Here is a 16,823-nt window from a genome sequence, read left to right as displayed (position 1 = left end):
TTGTCCTTGGGCCAAACAAATGATTTGTGCAAAATTTTATCTGGATAGGTCAATAAATGCGAACTATACTTTGTTTACAAAAATACATGTACAGACGAACGGACATGCATAAATCGACTCAGAATGTCATTCTATGCAGATCATCAAAAGGAACTATGGGTCTATCTCGTTTCCTTTAGCCTGTTACAAACAAATGCAAAAACACATAATACCCTGACCACCTTGTGGTGTAGGGTATAACAATAAGAATTATGGCGTTTGACTTTGTTGCAGTTTTTTTTTACCTCACCCTGTACATTTCAAATATCAAAAAAAAATAAATTTTCAAAATTTTACGCGATTTTTGAGTACATTTTGTATCCGTAATACTTGCCAAAAAGCATCAATACGCTCCACTTCAACGTAGACATATCAAAGGAAGTTAATAAGCACTCAACTGTTACCAGGTGCTAATAATTCACAGTTTATTTTTCCTGATAGAGGGGTTGAACTGACCATCTTCTAATTATTGGTCAGGAACAACTTGCACGCACCAAGTATTGTTCAATTACGATATATGCGTTACAAAACTCTTGGTATTCTTTCAATTTTTGTTTGCTGGCTACAAGATAAGAGCTAACTACCTTAGCTTTTGTAGTCAGATGTGCTCCCTGTGCTATTGTTACTTATTACTTGATAAGAGAAAAGTAAGCTATTTTGCCTTGAAAATTTTATAGAAATAACTCATTATTTTATAGCCCATCGGCAATTCATAGGGCATGTAATGGTCATTAATTTAAAGATTCTAATAATATAGAAGGTACAGGGTTGCCCATATTCGACGGACCCATCTGGCAGCGCCATATCTTTTGACAGAGATGTCACATCGCTTTATGACATACCGCGTTTGAAGCGTCAGTCCAAGCAGATTTTTACCATGAACCAATACACGCCACGCAAGCGCTATGAAATAGTTGAAATTTACAAGAAGTCAATTGTGAAAACTCAACGTGCTTTTAAAACATTAAAAAATGTGAGAAGTGCGCCTTCTAAGAACACCATTATGCGTTTATATGAAAAATTTTCGACTGGTAAGGCTCTTTCTAATCCGAAGAGGCCATATAAAAGTCGACCAAGGCGATCGGCCGAGAATATCGCTGCCGTACGAGCCAGTGTTGAGAAGTCCCCAAGAACATCCCAAAAACGCCGTTCTCAGCAGTTGGGCATGGCTCGGTCCACTTTACAACGGATTATTCGCATTGATTTGGATTTGTTCCCGTACAAAATTCAATTGACGCAAAGAATGTTGCCTGCGGACAAGCCTCGTCGATTAGAATGGGCCCACAGATTCATCGAAATGGCCGAAGATGACGAGCAAGTTTGGAACAAAATTATTATGTCCGATGAAGCCCATTTCACATTGAATGGGACCGTAAATAAGCAAAATTGCCGTTTTTACGCCACTGAAAATCCTCAGGAGATTCTAGAAGTGCCTCTTCATGACGAAGAAGTCACAGTTTGGTGCGGCGTTAGTGCGAAAACAGTCATTGGACCGTTTTTCTTCCAAAATGAAAATGGCCATGCTGTTACCATCAATCAGGAGCGTTATCGCGACAAATTTGTGATGCCAATTATTTGTCGAAACCGTATGAGGCAGTTCTGGTTTCAACAAGACGGCGCTCCACCGCACACAAGTCGCATAACAATCGATTTTCTGAAGAATTTGTTTCCGGCCCGTTTGATGTCGAAAAGTGGTGATTTGGACTGGCCACCACGTTCGCCCGATTTTACGCCGCCTGTCTTCTTCTTGTGGGGATATTTGAAGTCAAAGGTTTACATTAACAAGCCATTGACCGTAGAAGACAACATTCGTGGAGAAATAGCCGCTATTCCGGCCGAAATGTTGGCAAAAACGATAGAAAATGCAGCAAAAAGGGCACAATACGTCATCAACGCCAGAGGCGGCCCTTTGAGAGATATTATATTCAAAAATTGATATAAACAAATCTACTTGGAACAAATTAAATGATTAACATTGCCATGCGCCAAATTTTTATTTTTTTCTTTGTTTAAAAAAAAAAAAAAAAAACATGGGTACGTCGAATATGGGCAACCCTGTAATTGTCATTAATTTAAGGATTCTAATAATATAGAAGGTATGTGGTTGTCATTGCTAGTAGTGTAGAATGTTGTTGGGTCCATCCATCTAAGACCCACAATGTGCATTTTTCGGCAATCTATAATTTTTTTTCAATTTTATGATTATCATTCCATACTTCCCACCCATTGCTAGGTAAACCTTTCATTTTTCGGCTCATTCGGCATTTTTCAATTACATGAATCAATAATTGAAAATGGTTAATGGTGATGTTTGTGGACCTCCTTATGAATATCAATCACAACTTTTAATTACATTTGCAAAAGGCAGCAAATAAAGCCATGGCATATAAAATGAACACCTTTAATTAAATACTTATGCCGAAATCATAATGCCGTGTAATATCGGCTTAAAAATGGGAAAATGCAAATGAAACACTTGCCGACGCACACAACTGCAAGCCCTTCGTTGCACAGCACAACAAGGAATGAATGTGAGAATGAGTGTGTGTGTGTGTGTGTGAGAGTAAAGTCGTGCGTGCATCTCATCTCGTTCATTCATTCATTGCACTTCGTCCGCTCATTCATTCGTTCGTTCGTTCATTATACCCTCCACCATGGGTAGGAGGGTATATTAACTTTGTCATTCCGTTTGTAACACCTCTAAATATTCGTCGTAGACCCCATAAAGTATATATATTCATAATCAGCATAAAATTCTAAGACGATTTAGCGATGTCCGTCTGTCTGTCTGTCTGTCCGTCTGTCTGTCCGTCTGTCTGTCTGTCTGTCTGTTGAAATCACGATAGAGCCCACATTATTTGACGTAGACCTTTGAAATTTGGCACAAGTGTGTGTATTGTCCCTAGGATGGTTGGTATTGAAAATGAGATATATCGGTCCACGTTCTGGTATAGTCCCCATATAACGGTACCTCCCGATATTCGGTATTTTGATGATTTATGCCACATTTTTTCACGGATTTATCTGAAAATTGGTATTTGTAGGTCATGACGGGTCCCTGAGCGTGTGGCAAAACATTGCATGTATAGGTCCACGTTTTGGTATAGCCCCCATATAACGGTACCTACCGATATTCGGTATTTTGATGATTTATGCCACATTTTTCCACTTATTTGTCTGAAAATTGGTATTTGTAGGTCACAACGGGTCCCTGAGCGTGTGGCAAAACATTGCATGTATAGGTCCACGTTCTGGTATAGTCCCCATATGACGGTACCTCCCGATATTCGGTATTTTAATGATTTATGCCACATTTTTTCACTGATTTGTGTAAAAGTTGGTATTTGTGGGTCATAATGGGTCCTACTTCGTGTGGCGAAACATTGTAATTATAGGTGCACGTGTTGGTGTAGCCCCTATATAACGGTACCTCCCGATATTCGGCATTTTAATGTTTTTTGCCACATTTCTTCTAATGTTCTTTTACCCTAGGGTGGAGGGTATTAAAAGTTTGGCCCGGCCGAACTTAATGTTTTTTTACTTGTTGTGAATTTATAATGAAAAAATCAATATCTGCTTACAACTCCCGCCAGCATGCCATGGGCGATTGCAATAATACCACTTAATATTAAATTACTTTTTGATACTTTTATATTTTAATGACGTTATGATCACATAAATGCTCAACAACAAAATCATAACGGTGCACAAGCGATGCAACCCACCTTGCCAGCCAGCCAGCTCAGTAGTCCCGCAAGCCACTGGACAGGATGGCAAGGCAAAATTGGCCATTGGCGGCGTCAGTGTAATTTTTATTGCAGTAGAGACAGACTTTCCGCCGGCTAACGGCTTGATGCTAGTTAAGTAGGAATTGTATTGTTGATGCCATTCGCTGGATGCTGCACAATCATGTTGCACCGACTTGTGTGTGAGGCATTGCATTTTAAATATCCCAACCAAAGACAACAAAAACTAAATGATTTTTTTGTTTCTCTGTGCGTTGAAGAATTTCCACAGCAAATGTAATGAAGAGAATGAATGAATGAATAAAGGCAAATGTATCAAGTAAAATCCTCTGAGTTTCAGTTTTATTGGATTGAAATTCGTGCACAGTGGTTTGACGATAATCAAAGGATTTGTGTTTTAAGCCACATTTGAAATAAGGTTTTATCTTACTTGCTGACATATTATGATTGTCAGGCTTACTAATTTATGCAATCATAATAACAAAACAATTAAAAAAGCTGTAAGTTCGATCGGGATGAACTTTGATTACCCTCCGCCATTTGGAACGAATTTTGCAAGTCTCAAAGAAAATCGGTAGCTAAAATCATCAAAATAACGAATATCGGGAGGTACCGTTATATGGGGACTATAGGAAGACGTGGACCTGCACAGATAATTTTTTGCCATAGGTTGTAGTATCCATTACAAACATCAAATACCAAATTTGAAAGAATTTCGGTAAATAATGTCGCTAAAATCATCATAATACCGAATATCGGGAGGTACCGTACCGTATATGGGGGATATACGAAGACATGGACCCTCATGGTCCATTATCAAAAGTCCTTTCAGACATAATATACATTTGAGTAAATGAGTGAATTCCACAGGCGTATAGATGGACGGGCAATGCTCAATCGACAAAGAATTTTATGCTGATCAAGAATACAGGGTTGCCCATATTCGACGGACCTTTGGGCCCATTCCAATCGACGAGGCTTGTTCTTTGCGTCAATTGAATTTTGTACGGGAACAAATGCAAATCAATGCGAATAATCCGTTGTAAAGTGGACCGAGCCATGCCCAACTGCTGAGAACGGCGTTTTTGGGATGACCGATCGCCTTGGTCGACTTTTATATGGCCTCTTCGGATTAGAAAGAGCCTTACCAGTCGAAAATTTTTCGTATAAACGCTTAATGGTGTTCTTAGAAGGCGCACTTCTCACATTTCTTAATGTTTTAAAAGCACGTTGAGTTTTCACAATTGACTTCTTTTGTTGAATGTAAATTTCAATTATTTCGCATGGCGTGTATTGGTTCATGGTAAAAATCTGCTTGGACTGACGCTTCAAACGCGGTATGTCATTAAGTGATGTGACATCTCTGTCAAAAGTTATGGCGTTGCCAGATGGGTCCGTCGAATATGGGCAACCCTGTATAAGTATTCAAACATTCTATAGGGATATTAAAAGCTATGGTTGCAAGACTCCTTAATAAGTATAGAAGCAGACAACAATTATATCCAAGGATACGGTTGCGAGAGACCTTAATAAGTACTCATACAGACCACAAGGATATTCAACTCAAGCAGACTATAGGTATATACAAAGTTACGGTTGCAAGACACCTTAATAAGTACTCAAGCAGACTACAAGGATATTCAAGTATACGGTTGCGAGAGAAGCCAGATGCCACCACGTGTTTGCGGTGGAGTACGGGAACTTGTTTACTTAGAACTTTAGTTGTCACAATGGTGGTCACAAATACATCTGCCAGATTTTCTATAGCTTCCTGATTTTGATATAGCTTCCATACATACATTCATCCGATTTCACGGGTATTGTGCCCCAAATATGTAATATCAGCTAAAATTTAATTGATTTTGGCTCATTCAACCTATTCCCAATACCATACCGATATGTATATTTTTCAAAGTCACGGTTATTTGGTACGAAAAGTAAAAATGCCTCCGTCAAATTTGGTGGAAATAAATTCAGTCTTGGATATGCCTTCCAAATATTAGTTTCCTCAAATATTACTGGTAATTTTAAGAGTAGGTGGTTGTCATCACTTGTAGTTCTAAAATTTCCACTTGCTTGTACTTACCGAATTTTTATTGGGTATTGGTTCGGCTCAAAAAAAAAAAAAAAAACTTTGATCATATTTTCTACGAAACACTGTGCATTGTGTATTACCAGGATTACCTGAAATCCTTTTATTATTCTGTTGCTGTTGGCACCCTCCAGATGCAAATGGCTGCCAAATATTTCCCGCTGCTCTGCGCAAAGAAAAACTGTCTTTGGCCATGGATGTGCGTGTGTTCAGATGAATATATTGAAATCCTTTTTGTAAAACTTTAATTACAAAAGGTATCATATTAATGGCCATAACAATCCCGTTATTGTTCAAATAAAAAATAAGAGAACACTGAAGATATTATTTTTGTATTTATTCTTTACTTATTTCATTCATCCCCTCTCTTGTGATTGAATTTAACAATTTTGCGTAACTGTGTGTTTGATTTCTTTTTTTTTTTCTCTTTCGTTTTCCCCTCTCACCAAACAGAATTAAAATCGATATCTTAAATCAAGAATATACCGTTTATTATGTTGGCTCCAATTCGGGACACATCTACAAAATCGTTCAGTATTATCGCAACGGCGAATCTCTGTCGAAGCTCTTGGATATCTTTGAAATCGCCCCCAACGAACCCATTCAGGTGATGCAAATCAGTCAGACACGTAAATCGTTGTACGTTGCCACGGATCATCGTGTCAAACAAATCGACATGGCCATGTGCAATCGTCGCTACGACAATTGTTTCCGCTGTGTACGTGATCCCTACTGTGGTTGGGATAAGGACGCCAATACATGTCGTCCGTACGAATTGGATTTGTTGCAGGTAAGGTTGAGTTTTTGTCGATTTTTTATTCAGATTTTTGGTTTTTTTAACATGTGACATACAAAGTGGTAGCGGAAGAAGATGAAGAAGACAATGAAGCTGTTGGAATGGATGGTTAATACATTTGACAAATATCTTAAACACTAATACTATAAACCAGTATTGGTTTGTGTTATGAAAATTGAAAAGAAAACTTTAACCATACCATAACCATAACCATACAAATTACAAAAGCAGCTATCATTATAAAATAATCAATTTGGTTCATTTGATTCCGATCACACCACATTGCAATCAACTAAATTCTGCGGCACTAGAAACTTCTATTTTTAACATTATTCATCTGTATTTTCTTTTCTTTTCCAGGACGTTGGCAATGAGACCAGCGATATTTGTGATTCGAGCGTTTTAAAGAAGAAAATCACCGTTACCTATGGCCAAAGTGTACATTTGGGGTGCTTCGTTAAAATACCCGAGGTTTTGAAAAATGAACAAGTCACTTGGTATCACCACTCAAAGGATAAGGGACGGTAAGAGAAATGAATTTAGAAAAAATTGGACTTTTTAATTACTGACCACACATTTGTGTGTTCCTTAATTTTCTCGTTTTTTTCTCTCTCTGTTAGCTATGAAATCAAATACAATCCCACCAAATACATTGAAACCACAGAGCGAGGTTTGGTTGTGGTATCCGTTAATGAGGCCGATGGCGGACGTTATGATTGCCATTTGGGTGGTTCCTTGCTGTGCAGTTATAATATCACCGTTGATGCTCATAGGTATGTAAAGTTAATGTAGAATAACTCACACTTTTTAAACCCTTACTATGCGACATGAAAAAAATATAAGAACTTGAAATGAAAAAAAAAAATAAATAAATAAATAAAAATACATTCGAAAGTATTTTCATAAATAGCTCGAGAGAATTAGGCACCCCAAAATGCAACCACACTTATTTGAGAACGAGACAAGTTTCTCCACAGTCAACACCATTGAAGTACGTTCTAGAGCCTTATTTCAAAATAAAGGACATTTTTAAAATGCTTTGGAGTCTTCTATAAACCATATGAAAACCTTTGGGGTACTCCATAAATATAACACCTTTTTATGTTTGCTAAGAATGACAAACTTTGTTAGAGACTCCTTTACCTTTGAGTTTTACGGTTTTAAAATTTGCATTTTTGCATGGGTATGAACTTTTATACATTGGAATTTTTTCAGGACCCTTGAGAGTAGAAAGTATTTTCGGAACCTTCAAGAGAGAAAGAGAGAGGATTTTAAATAGCTTTATTTGGCAAAACTGGGTATTTTAGTTCCTCGAATAAAAACGAATTAAACCGGGTATGCCTAGCTCGTTTTTGAGTATGGGTAAATTCGCCCAGCCCACATCTACATAATAAACTGTTTGCGACTACACACTCAAGCACACAAATGCCATTTATTTCCCCATACGATTTTATTCCAAGAGTAAAGCCTTACATAATTTCGAATACACAGGAGTACACGTGAGAGTTCCAACTTGTACCGTATCAGAGTATTTTTAACTCAAGAGTAAAATCTATCAAATCAGTTCTTCTTTTTGAGAATCTCTTTGATTTTCGCTATGCTCTTCTACATGCAATACTTTTATTCTCTCTTACAGATAGAGCATCTTCAATAGATAAAATACTACTTTGAGCTCTTCTTTGGATATAATTTCTCTTTGAGGTGTTAAATATATAAAAAATCTTGTAATTCTCTCATATTGATACAGGATCTCTACTACAGATAAAAGATTTCTATGAGCTCTTCTATAGTTAATAAATTTTATGGACCTCTTCTAAAGATTGAAGATCTGGTGAAACTCTTTTATTAAATTTCTCGAAATTGTTGAGAAATATATTAGTAAGCTTTTTATATACAGAATAACGCTTTGAGCTCATTTATAAATATAAGGTATTTTTGAGGCCTTCTATACACAGCTCTTCAATAGGTATAATATCTCTTTCAGTTCTTCTGATTAAACATCTATATAACCTCTTTCATATATTGAAAATCTCTTTAAGGTCTTCTACAGATAGAAAGAATTGAGCTGAGAAAAAAAATCTCTCCTTGAGCTCATCTGAAGATAGAAGAGCTATTTTATGGATAGAAAATCTCCTTGAGCTGGCTTTTAAATAGAAGATTTCCGTAAGCTCATATATTGATAAAAGATCTCTTATTGAGATCACCTAGAGACAGAAGATCTCTCATTGAGCTCATCTATGCGTAGAAGATCTCTCACTGAGCTCATCTATAGGTAGAATATCTTTAATTGAACCCATCTATAGATAGAAGTTCTCTCCTTGAGCTCTTTTATGGATAGAAGTTCTCCTTCAGTTCTTATATAGCTGGAATATCTCTCCTTGAGCTTTTCAATAGATTTATCCCTGAGCTATTTTATAGACAGAAAATCACCTTGAGCTCTTCTATGGAAAGAAGATATATCTAAGCTCTTTTATAGACAGCAAATCTCTTTAAACGCTTTTGGATCTTTTTTGAGCTCTTCTGTAGATAGAACAGGTCTTTGAGATTTTCAAATAAGGTATCTGTGAACTTTTAGATAAATACACATTTAAATTCTTTTATAAATAGAAGTGGATTGATATTCTCTAACATAAGAAGGCCAGAGAAAATCTTTTATAAGTATTGTGATGGTTTTCCATAGAAAGATGCCCCTTTTCCCCCTCGAAATATCGCCCCAACATATCGCGCCTGGATTCGATCTGAACATTTGTAGCTGACGTAGAACGAACTTTATTTGTTTCAATTTCTTTATTTTTTATTTAACTTTTTTTGTCAAAATTAAACCGCCTCCATCTTATGAGGGGAAGTTCCCTGAAAGGATAGAAAATTGTATAGTGTTTAACCAATATGGTCCAATCATTTATATAACCTAAAGACCAGATGTGAGAATGCACAATGAGAAAATGATTCTTCAATGATTTTAATTATCATAAATACAGAAATAATAATAATAATAATAATAATAATAATAATAATAATAATAATAATAATAATAATAATAATAATAATAATAATAATAATTATAATAATAACAACAATAATAATAATAATAATAATAATAATAATAATAATAATAATAATAATAATAATAATAATAATAATTATAATAATAACAACAATAATAATAATAATAATAATAATAATAATAATAATAATAATAATAATAATAATAATAATTATAATAATAACAACAATAATAATAATAATAATAATAATAATAATAATAATAATAATAATAATAATAATAATAATAATAATAATAAATAAATAAATAATAAATAAACTACAATTAGTACACATTTTTCATCGAATTTCCTTCGGTTAAAAACCTACTTTTTTTCACCAAAGGTGTTCCTCGATATTCGTAAATAACTCTTATTATCATTATTAATTCCACTTAAACACTTGTCATTATTTTCCTTTTTTTCTCAATTACAGATGTACACCACCTAACAAGAGTAACGACTATCAGAAAATCTATTCAGATTGGTGTCACGAATTTGAGAAGTACAAAACAGCCATGAAGTCATGGGAAAAGAAACAAGCGGTAAGTTTTGCACAAGACACAAGCTAACTACTAACCTATTAAAATAGATAGATTGACATCAAGACATAGACCATAAATATCTAAGAATTTACATTCCATTGACCTAAACCACAACAATAAATCCGTACTATCCGTTGACCCATCACCTATTCGAATATATATCCCGTCCATCCATACATATCGTCGGAGCCGTCATGTGTTTTCTGTTCTGTGGTCTGTTGCATTTAGCCGGTAATAACACAACAACAAATCAATATCGAACAATTTGAACGTTTAAACTTAATTCACACACACACACACACAAACAAGTTAATTTGATATTCACTTAATGGCAGGGTTGAATTGCATTGTCCGTCATCCCATTGTGGGAACTTTGCACTGCAGTCAATTGGTGTTACGGCAACAACACTTTTTGTTTTAATAGTTACTTGGTAATCCCTTTCATTATTTAAAAATCAATAAATATTTTATGAAATTTATAGGCTTAATTGAATATTGGAGGTTTAGAGTAGTTAAGGGGATTATTGTGTCGTAAATATGTATTTAGAGTTCGAAGACTGCAATTGATGGTTGGTTGTAGATCGAGTGTGTGTGTGCAAAAAATTATAGGGTTTGTTCTTCGAAAGTAGAAACCATTTAAGGAGAATAAATAAAGTTGAATTTTGTAGGTAAATTGAGTGACATGAATTTTTTAAGTATTAGTACGTAAAGGTATAAAAGAAAATTTAGGAATATTTTTCACATTAAAAATGTAAAATGAAAAAGTTTGGTGAAATTAAAGGAATACATTTGCCTCAAACGGTTCATTATCTTACAGAAATGACAGAAATGTCACGAATTCGTCCTTTTATGTTGGGTAAGAATGCATCAGTTGAATCATGCTCGTCTGTAAAGACATGAGCTTTACCTTAGCCCCACAAAAAATAGTCTAAAGATGTCAAATCCCACGAGGCCAATGACCGGACCCGAACCTAAAATAAAATGTTCTCCGAACTTACCTCTCAATAAATCAATTTTTTCGCGTGGCATGTGAATCCACATGTCAGCAAGTGAAGCTCTTGCTATTTGGCCAAAAAAAGTTTCAAGTCAGCATTTTTGAAGAAGTATGGTCGAGGAATGCCACCGGCCATAAACCGCACTTTTGACTTTTCTTGACCTTTATTCAAAAATCGAAAATTCTACTTATTTACGTAATCATTGCGTCAAATTTGCTACGTTGCAAATTGAAATAAGCGCTCAAACTTTTTAGAAGAAAAAAAAAACGCACGCATTTTGATCATAAAATTCAATGATTTGCAAGCGTTTGTCGTTTGTAAGACGACTACAAAAAATTCGTGAGATACTTAAACCAGCCAAAAATATAATTGGTAACTAAACAAACAAGTTCCCGCAGTTTTATCAGCGATAATTTCACCTTAAACTTCCCGATACCAACTTAAGTAACATTTAGTATGCATATCCAAAAAATCTACACTTCCCCATTTGGTACTTTTCGAGTTAAGCAAATATTTCAAAACGAGCTCCAAATCTCTGCACAAGATACCAACAGTGACATCTTTCTAAAATATCAGGATTTTAGCTCTACTCCCAATAACAGATTTAGTACCATTTAGTATTTTCCGTACAAATATAGGACGCATTTTAACACTACCGCCAGATTTCAATTCCAGATACCAACAGAGACTTTAATATCAAATTAAAGGATTCCAGCCCTATCCCTTCACCTAAATATCAAATTTCAGCATTCCAGCCCAATCCCCTCTCCCAATACCAAATTTAGTGTCATTTAGTACTTTTCGTACAATTGTACTACACATCCCCAAACCACCTTTATATCTCAATTCCAGATACCAACACATACCTCAATATCAAATTTAAGGATTCCAGCCCTGTCGCTTCACCCAATACCGAATTTAGTACAATTTAGTACTTTTCGTACAAATATTGGACGCATTTCCAAACTACCGCCAAATATCAAATTCAAATACCAACATCGGCCTCAATATCTAATATGAGGATTCCAGCCCTATCCTTTCAGTACGCATTTCCAAAACCACCTTCATGTATCAAACTTACTTTCGAACCTTGATTTTTGTACCAAATTTCAATAACTTGCTCTATTTGTTCACACACTACCAATTGGTTTTATACCATTTTAGACTTTTTCGTAACCTTAATTTTCGACTTTCCAAAAACTCTCCATCGGTGACTATAATTTCCAAATTGCAGAATTCCAGCTCTATTGGTTCACCACAATTCGAATTTGTACCTAATTAAGTACCAGTTAGTATACATAAGTACACATTTCCATAAGGGCCAACTTAGTTCTCCCAACATTTAAATTGTACCAAATTCTGTACCATTTAGTACACATATGTACGAAGCTTTATCGGTTAACCCAAATCGAAATTGTACCAAATATAGTACCATTTAGTACTTTTCGAGCGCATAAGTACAAATTTCGAAAAATCCATATCCGAAACTCCACATCCGAATTCTACACTCCGCCAGGGTTCAGGAAACGTTCCTCTAAATTCAATTTGTACTAAATTTCACACATGATACGAAATGACACAAAATGTAGTACATTTTAGTACTTTTCGTACACTTATAGTGCCTTTGAAACATCTTTCAAACACTCCATCAGTGACCCTCTCTATGCTTCCTCAAGTACAAAATATATCATATTTAGTACCTTTTAATACCTTTCGTACCGTTCTAATATGAATTTCCAAAAACCCAGCCTTACCAGATCCCATCGGACCAAGAGTGACCCTCACCAAATATTTCAAGGTTCTATTAAGGTACAGGGTGAGATGAAAAAACTGCAACCAACTTCAGACTGCTGTCATTTCGAAGTCACTCGTCCGACAGCTACTAAAATTATTCCAATAACAGCATATTATATTGTTTACAAGCGCACAAAAGCATATTGGCAAAAACTTTCCAGAAAAAAAGTTATTCGTGATAGAATTCAAGCGTGATAGTGTTATTTTATTATATTTGGCTGGAAAACCGCTTGGCTATCGTTAGAGCACTTCAGCATTTAAATTTGAATAAATCTTTTGTGTCTCGTACCATCGCTCGTTACGCTGATACCGGCAGCGTAGCCCGACGTCAAGGAAGTGGAAGGAAGAAAACAGCAACATCAGCAGAAATGGTTCGAAAAGTAAAGAAGCGACTTGATCGCTTGACTTGCTTCACAGTGGCCGAAAAATGGCTCGTGAGCTGAACATATCGCAATATTCCATTCGGCAAATATTGAAAAATTAGCTCGGGGTAAAGCCATTGAAATTCCAAAAAGTGCAAAAACTTACACCGCAACGGAAAGAAAATAGACTCAAAAGAGCTAAAAAGTTGCTTCGCTTGACCGAAAGTTGTACTCGCGGAATTTGGTTTTCTCCAATGAGAAAACATTCATTGTCTAGCAGTTTTTAAACAAACAAAATGATCGTGTTTACTTGATAACGAGATCAGCTGAAATTGTGCTGCTTCGGTTGGCCACCAGAACTCAAGCACCGGCCACGGTAATGGTGTGGGCCGCCATAACAGCCGATGGTCGCTCTCCGCTCGTATTAATCGACCGTGGCATCAGAATAAATGCCGAATATTATCGCGAAAATATTCTGGAAGGTGTAGAGGCCGCAGACCTTGGTCATTCAAACAGAACTCAACACCATCGCACTCAGCACGCGCCATTCAAGAATGGTTACAAAATGAGATTCCTTGTTTTATTTCCATCGCACAATAGCCACCAAAATCTCCGGATAACTATGCGTTCGACTATTGTGTCTGGAGTATTTTGAAAAACAAGGTTGACACTAAAAAATACCAAATTGAGGCAAAATACCGCAAAGCAACATTCGGGCAGCGTGTGACGGTTTCATTGGCCGTTTGAAGGAAAAAATTTTAACTTTTTCTAAAATTTGTTTCTATTTTCGAAATGTTTTGCTTTTATTCAATAATAGTATAATATAATAAAACTGTAAAAATTATGGCGTTTGAATTTGTTGCAGTTTTTTTTATCTCGCCCTGTAGATATAGATTAATTTAATTCGACTAGCTGTTATTGCAGAATAAAATTTTTATTGAAACCATATATATCCTATTGTATTTATTGACCACTGTATTTTTCTCCTTTTTTCATTTCAGCAATGTTCATCGCGTCAAAATTTCAGCCAACAACACCCCAATGAAGTATTTCGCAAAAACATAGTCTGATATCAAGAAGGACTCAATGATGCTGCTAATCCATTAACGTCCATTAAACTTTTTTAAAAGAAAAACAAAATTATTCATTTTGATCTAAAAACAAGGAAACAACAACAATTTAACAACTAACAAATTCATGAGAAACACACAAAAAAACAGACACACAAACGCATACATACTTAACCATATATATATACAATGCAAAGCAATAGCAATATACTATTTATATAAAAACAAAGAAAAAAAACAACAAAATAGCAAAGAAACTAATTAAAAGATAACTGGCAATGACGAAGCCGTTTAAACGCTAACATAACGTAAAGACATAAAATCTGCAGTTTAGACAAAGACAAAGAGACAAAACACTATAAAAGTTCCCGCATATTTAAAAAATACATAACATTATTACGATTATTATTATTATACATATGACAAGAAAAATAGCAATATGAGATCACAATAAACGTGGCATTTATTATAGAGATTTGTAAGTTTATTATATTACAATTAAAAAAGAAAATAATAAATAAAGAACAAAATGCAAAAAAAAAAAAAAAACAATAATAAAAAACAGTATATAAACTAAGAATAACAATCCATCAAATCGACATTACTACAAGCAACGTATTACAGTTTATAACAGTTACAGTTGATAGCTGAGATTCTAATGATATTTATCCAAAGTATTTTCATGATCGCTTTCACAATTTGCTAGCCAAATGAAAACTTTAGATAACAAGAAATTGAAACAAGAAAAAAATTAATAAAAACAAAACTACTATTAACTTAAATTGCATATAAATTTAATAAAAATAAATCAAGTAATTGAAAAGAATTCCTTTCCCACATTAAAGCTAACAAAACTACTGCCCTTAACAACGAAACAGACACATCCTCACATGTATATCCTATGGCTAAAAATTGGTGAACTAAGTTTGGAATCAGACACTCACATACATATTATTTAATACACACATTCATATACACAATCAATCAAACGTAAAAAAATAATTTATTAATAAAAAAACAATACATTTTTAGTTGTAATGAAAGTGCAATCGATCGATCACTCAAAATGTAACACTTGTTTTCAATTGGGATTTTCTATTAACCATGTTAAAAAAAAACTTGAAATACTACTTGAGCCAAATAACTAATAATGTCAACAAACTACGTTCTGTAATACTAATCGGTTGAAAATAATAGGTACTTAAAAACACAAGTTAGCAAATGCTATAGCTGTGCGAGGCCGACCATGTGATACCCTACAACACTACAATATATTAGAAGCCCCTTTAAGTTCGAATGCATTTTGGAAGACTTCGCTTTTGAAATTATGTCACGGAGCACTGCCCAAATATTACCCTTAGCGTTTTGACCAGGGACATTTGCCCAACATTTATGCACTCCGTAGTGTTGTTAGTTGTTGTTGTCCATTTCACAGCTAAATACAATCCAATGGACATCTAAAATGCTAGACATCTTCGCTGTCCTTTAATCTGTTCTCATGCTACATTCGGTGTCGATTGGTTTCAATTGTGTGATCAGGAAAATGTTTCTGTTTTCGTTCATTTAAACCCGTAAATATTTTGCGATCATCTCCAAAAGTCAAAATTTAGAATTATCTATATGATTTGATTGTCTACGATATTTGGCTATATTCATCTACGAAATCAGCATAAAAAGTCAGAAGCTCGCCTTTTTGTGTATTTTTGACATCGCTGTAAGTTATGTAGGAATTTTTTCACACCAAAGTAGTGGATTCCGTGTCCTTTGGTTTCTAAGTAGTATTCGTGAGGATCATACGATAATTGCAATATGTATACAATAAATCCAAAAGAAACAAGTAAGCAAAGGCTATAGTCGAGCGGGGTCGACCATGTGATACCCTACAACACTACAATTTATTCGAAGTCCCCTTACGTCCAAATCCAATTTGGAAGATTTCGTTTTTGAAATAATGTCAAAAATAATTTCCCTGTCTCTTCTGATGTGAACTTCTGTGTCGATTAGTTTCCAATTGTTGTCTATAGAGCGACTACACGATTAGAAAAAAATAAATTTTTTAGTCCATTTGAACCCCTAAATGTAAATCTTAAGAACAATAGGATTTAATTCAGACCCTAACCATCATGCAAAATTTCGTGAGGATCGGACGATAATTGCGACATGCATATAATACCCTCAAAACGTAGTGTTGCAGGGTGTAAGAATTTAAAAAATTGTAAGTCAAATTGAAAAAAATTGCATCCACTAAATATTGTCCGATGGCCGCCCAAATTGGTAGACTCCATGTAAATTTCCGCATTGATTGGTTCATAATTGTGGCTTATAGAGCAATTGCAATATCAA

General features: G+C 35.0%; 1 protein-coding gene across 2 annotated transcripts in view; it reads left to right on the top strand.

Moving 5' to 3' along the window:
- The window catches only part of LOC101898415 (semaphorin-2A), a 172,867-nt gene extending 157,912 nt beyond the window's left edge, over positions 1-14,955 (top strand). For both annotated transcript variants that reach the window (XM_020034693.2, XM_059120024.1), the window contains exons 11-15: positions 6,331-6,667; positions 7,034-7,197; positions 7,294-7,446; positions 10,151-10,259; positions 14,412-14,955. In XM_020034693.2, the coding sequence (XP_019890252.1) occupies positions 6,331-6,667; positions 7,034-7,197; positions 7,294-7,446; positions 10,151-10,259; positions 14,412-14,480 (832 nt within the window). In that variant the 3' untranslated portion in view covers positions 14,481-14,955. The remainder of the gene's footprint in view (positions 1-6,330; positions 6,668-7,033; positions 7,198-7,293; positions 7,447-10,150; positions 10,260-14,411) is intronic.
- Positions 14,956-16,823: the final 1,868 nt, after the last annotated feature.

Source organism: Musca domestica, unplaced genomic scaffold, assembly GCF_030504385.1.
Source record: "Musca domestica strain aabys unplaced genomic scaffold, Musca_domestica.polishedcontigs.V.1.1 16, whole genome shotgun sequence".
Lineage (NCBI taxonomy): Eukaryota > Metazoa > Arthropoda > Insecta > Diptera > Muscidae > Musca > Musca domestica.
This window is presented reverse-complemented; position numbering and strand designations above follow the sequence as displayed.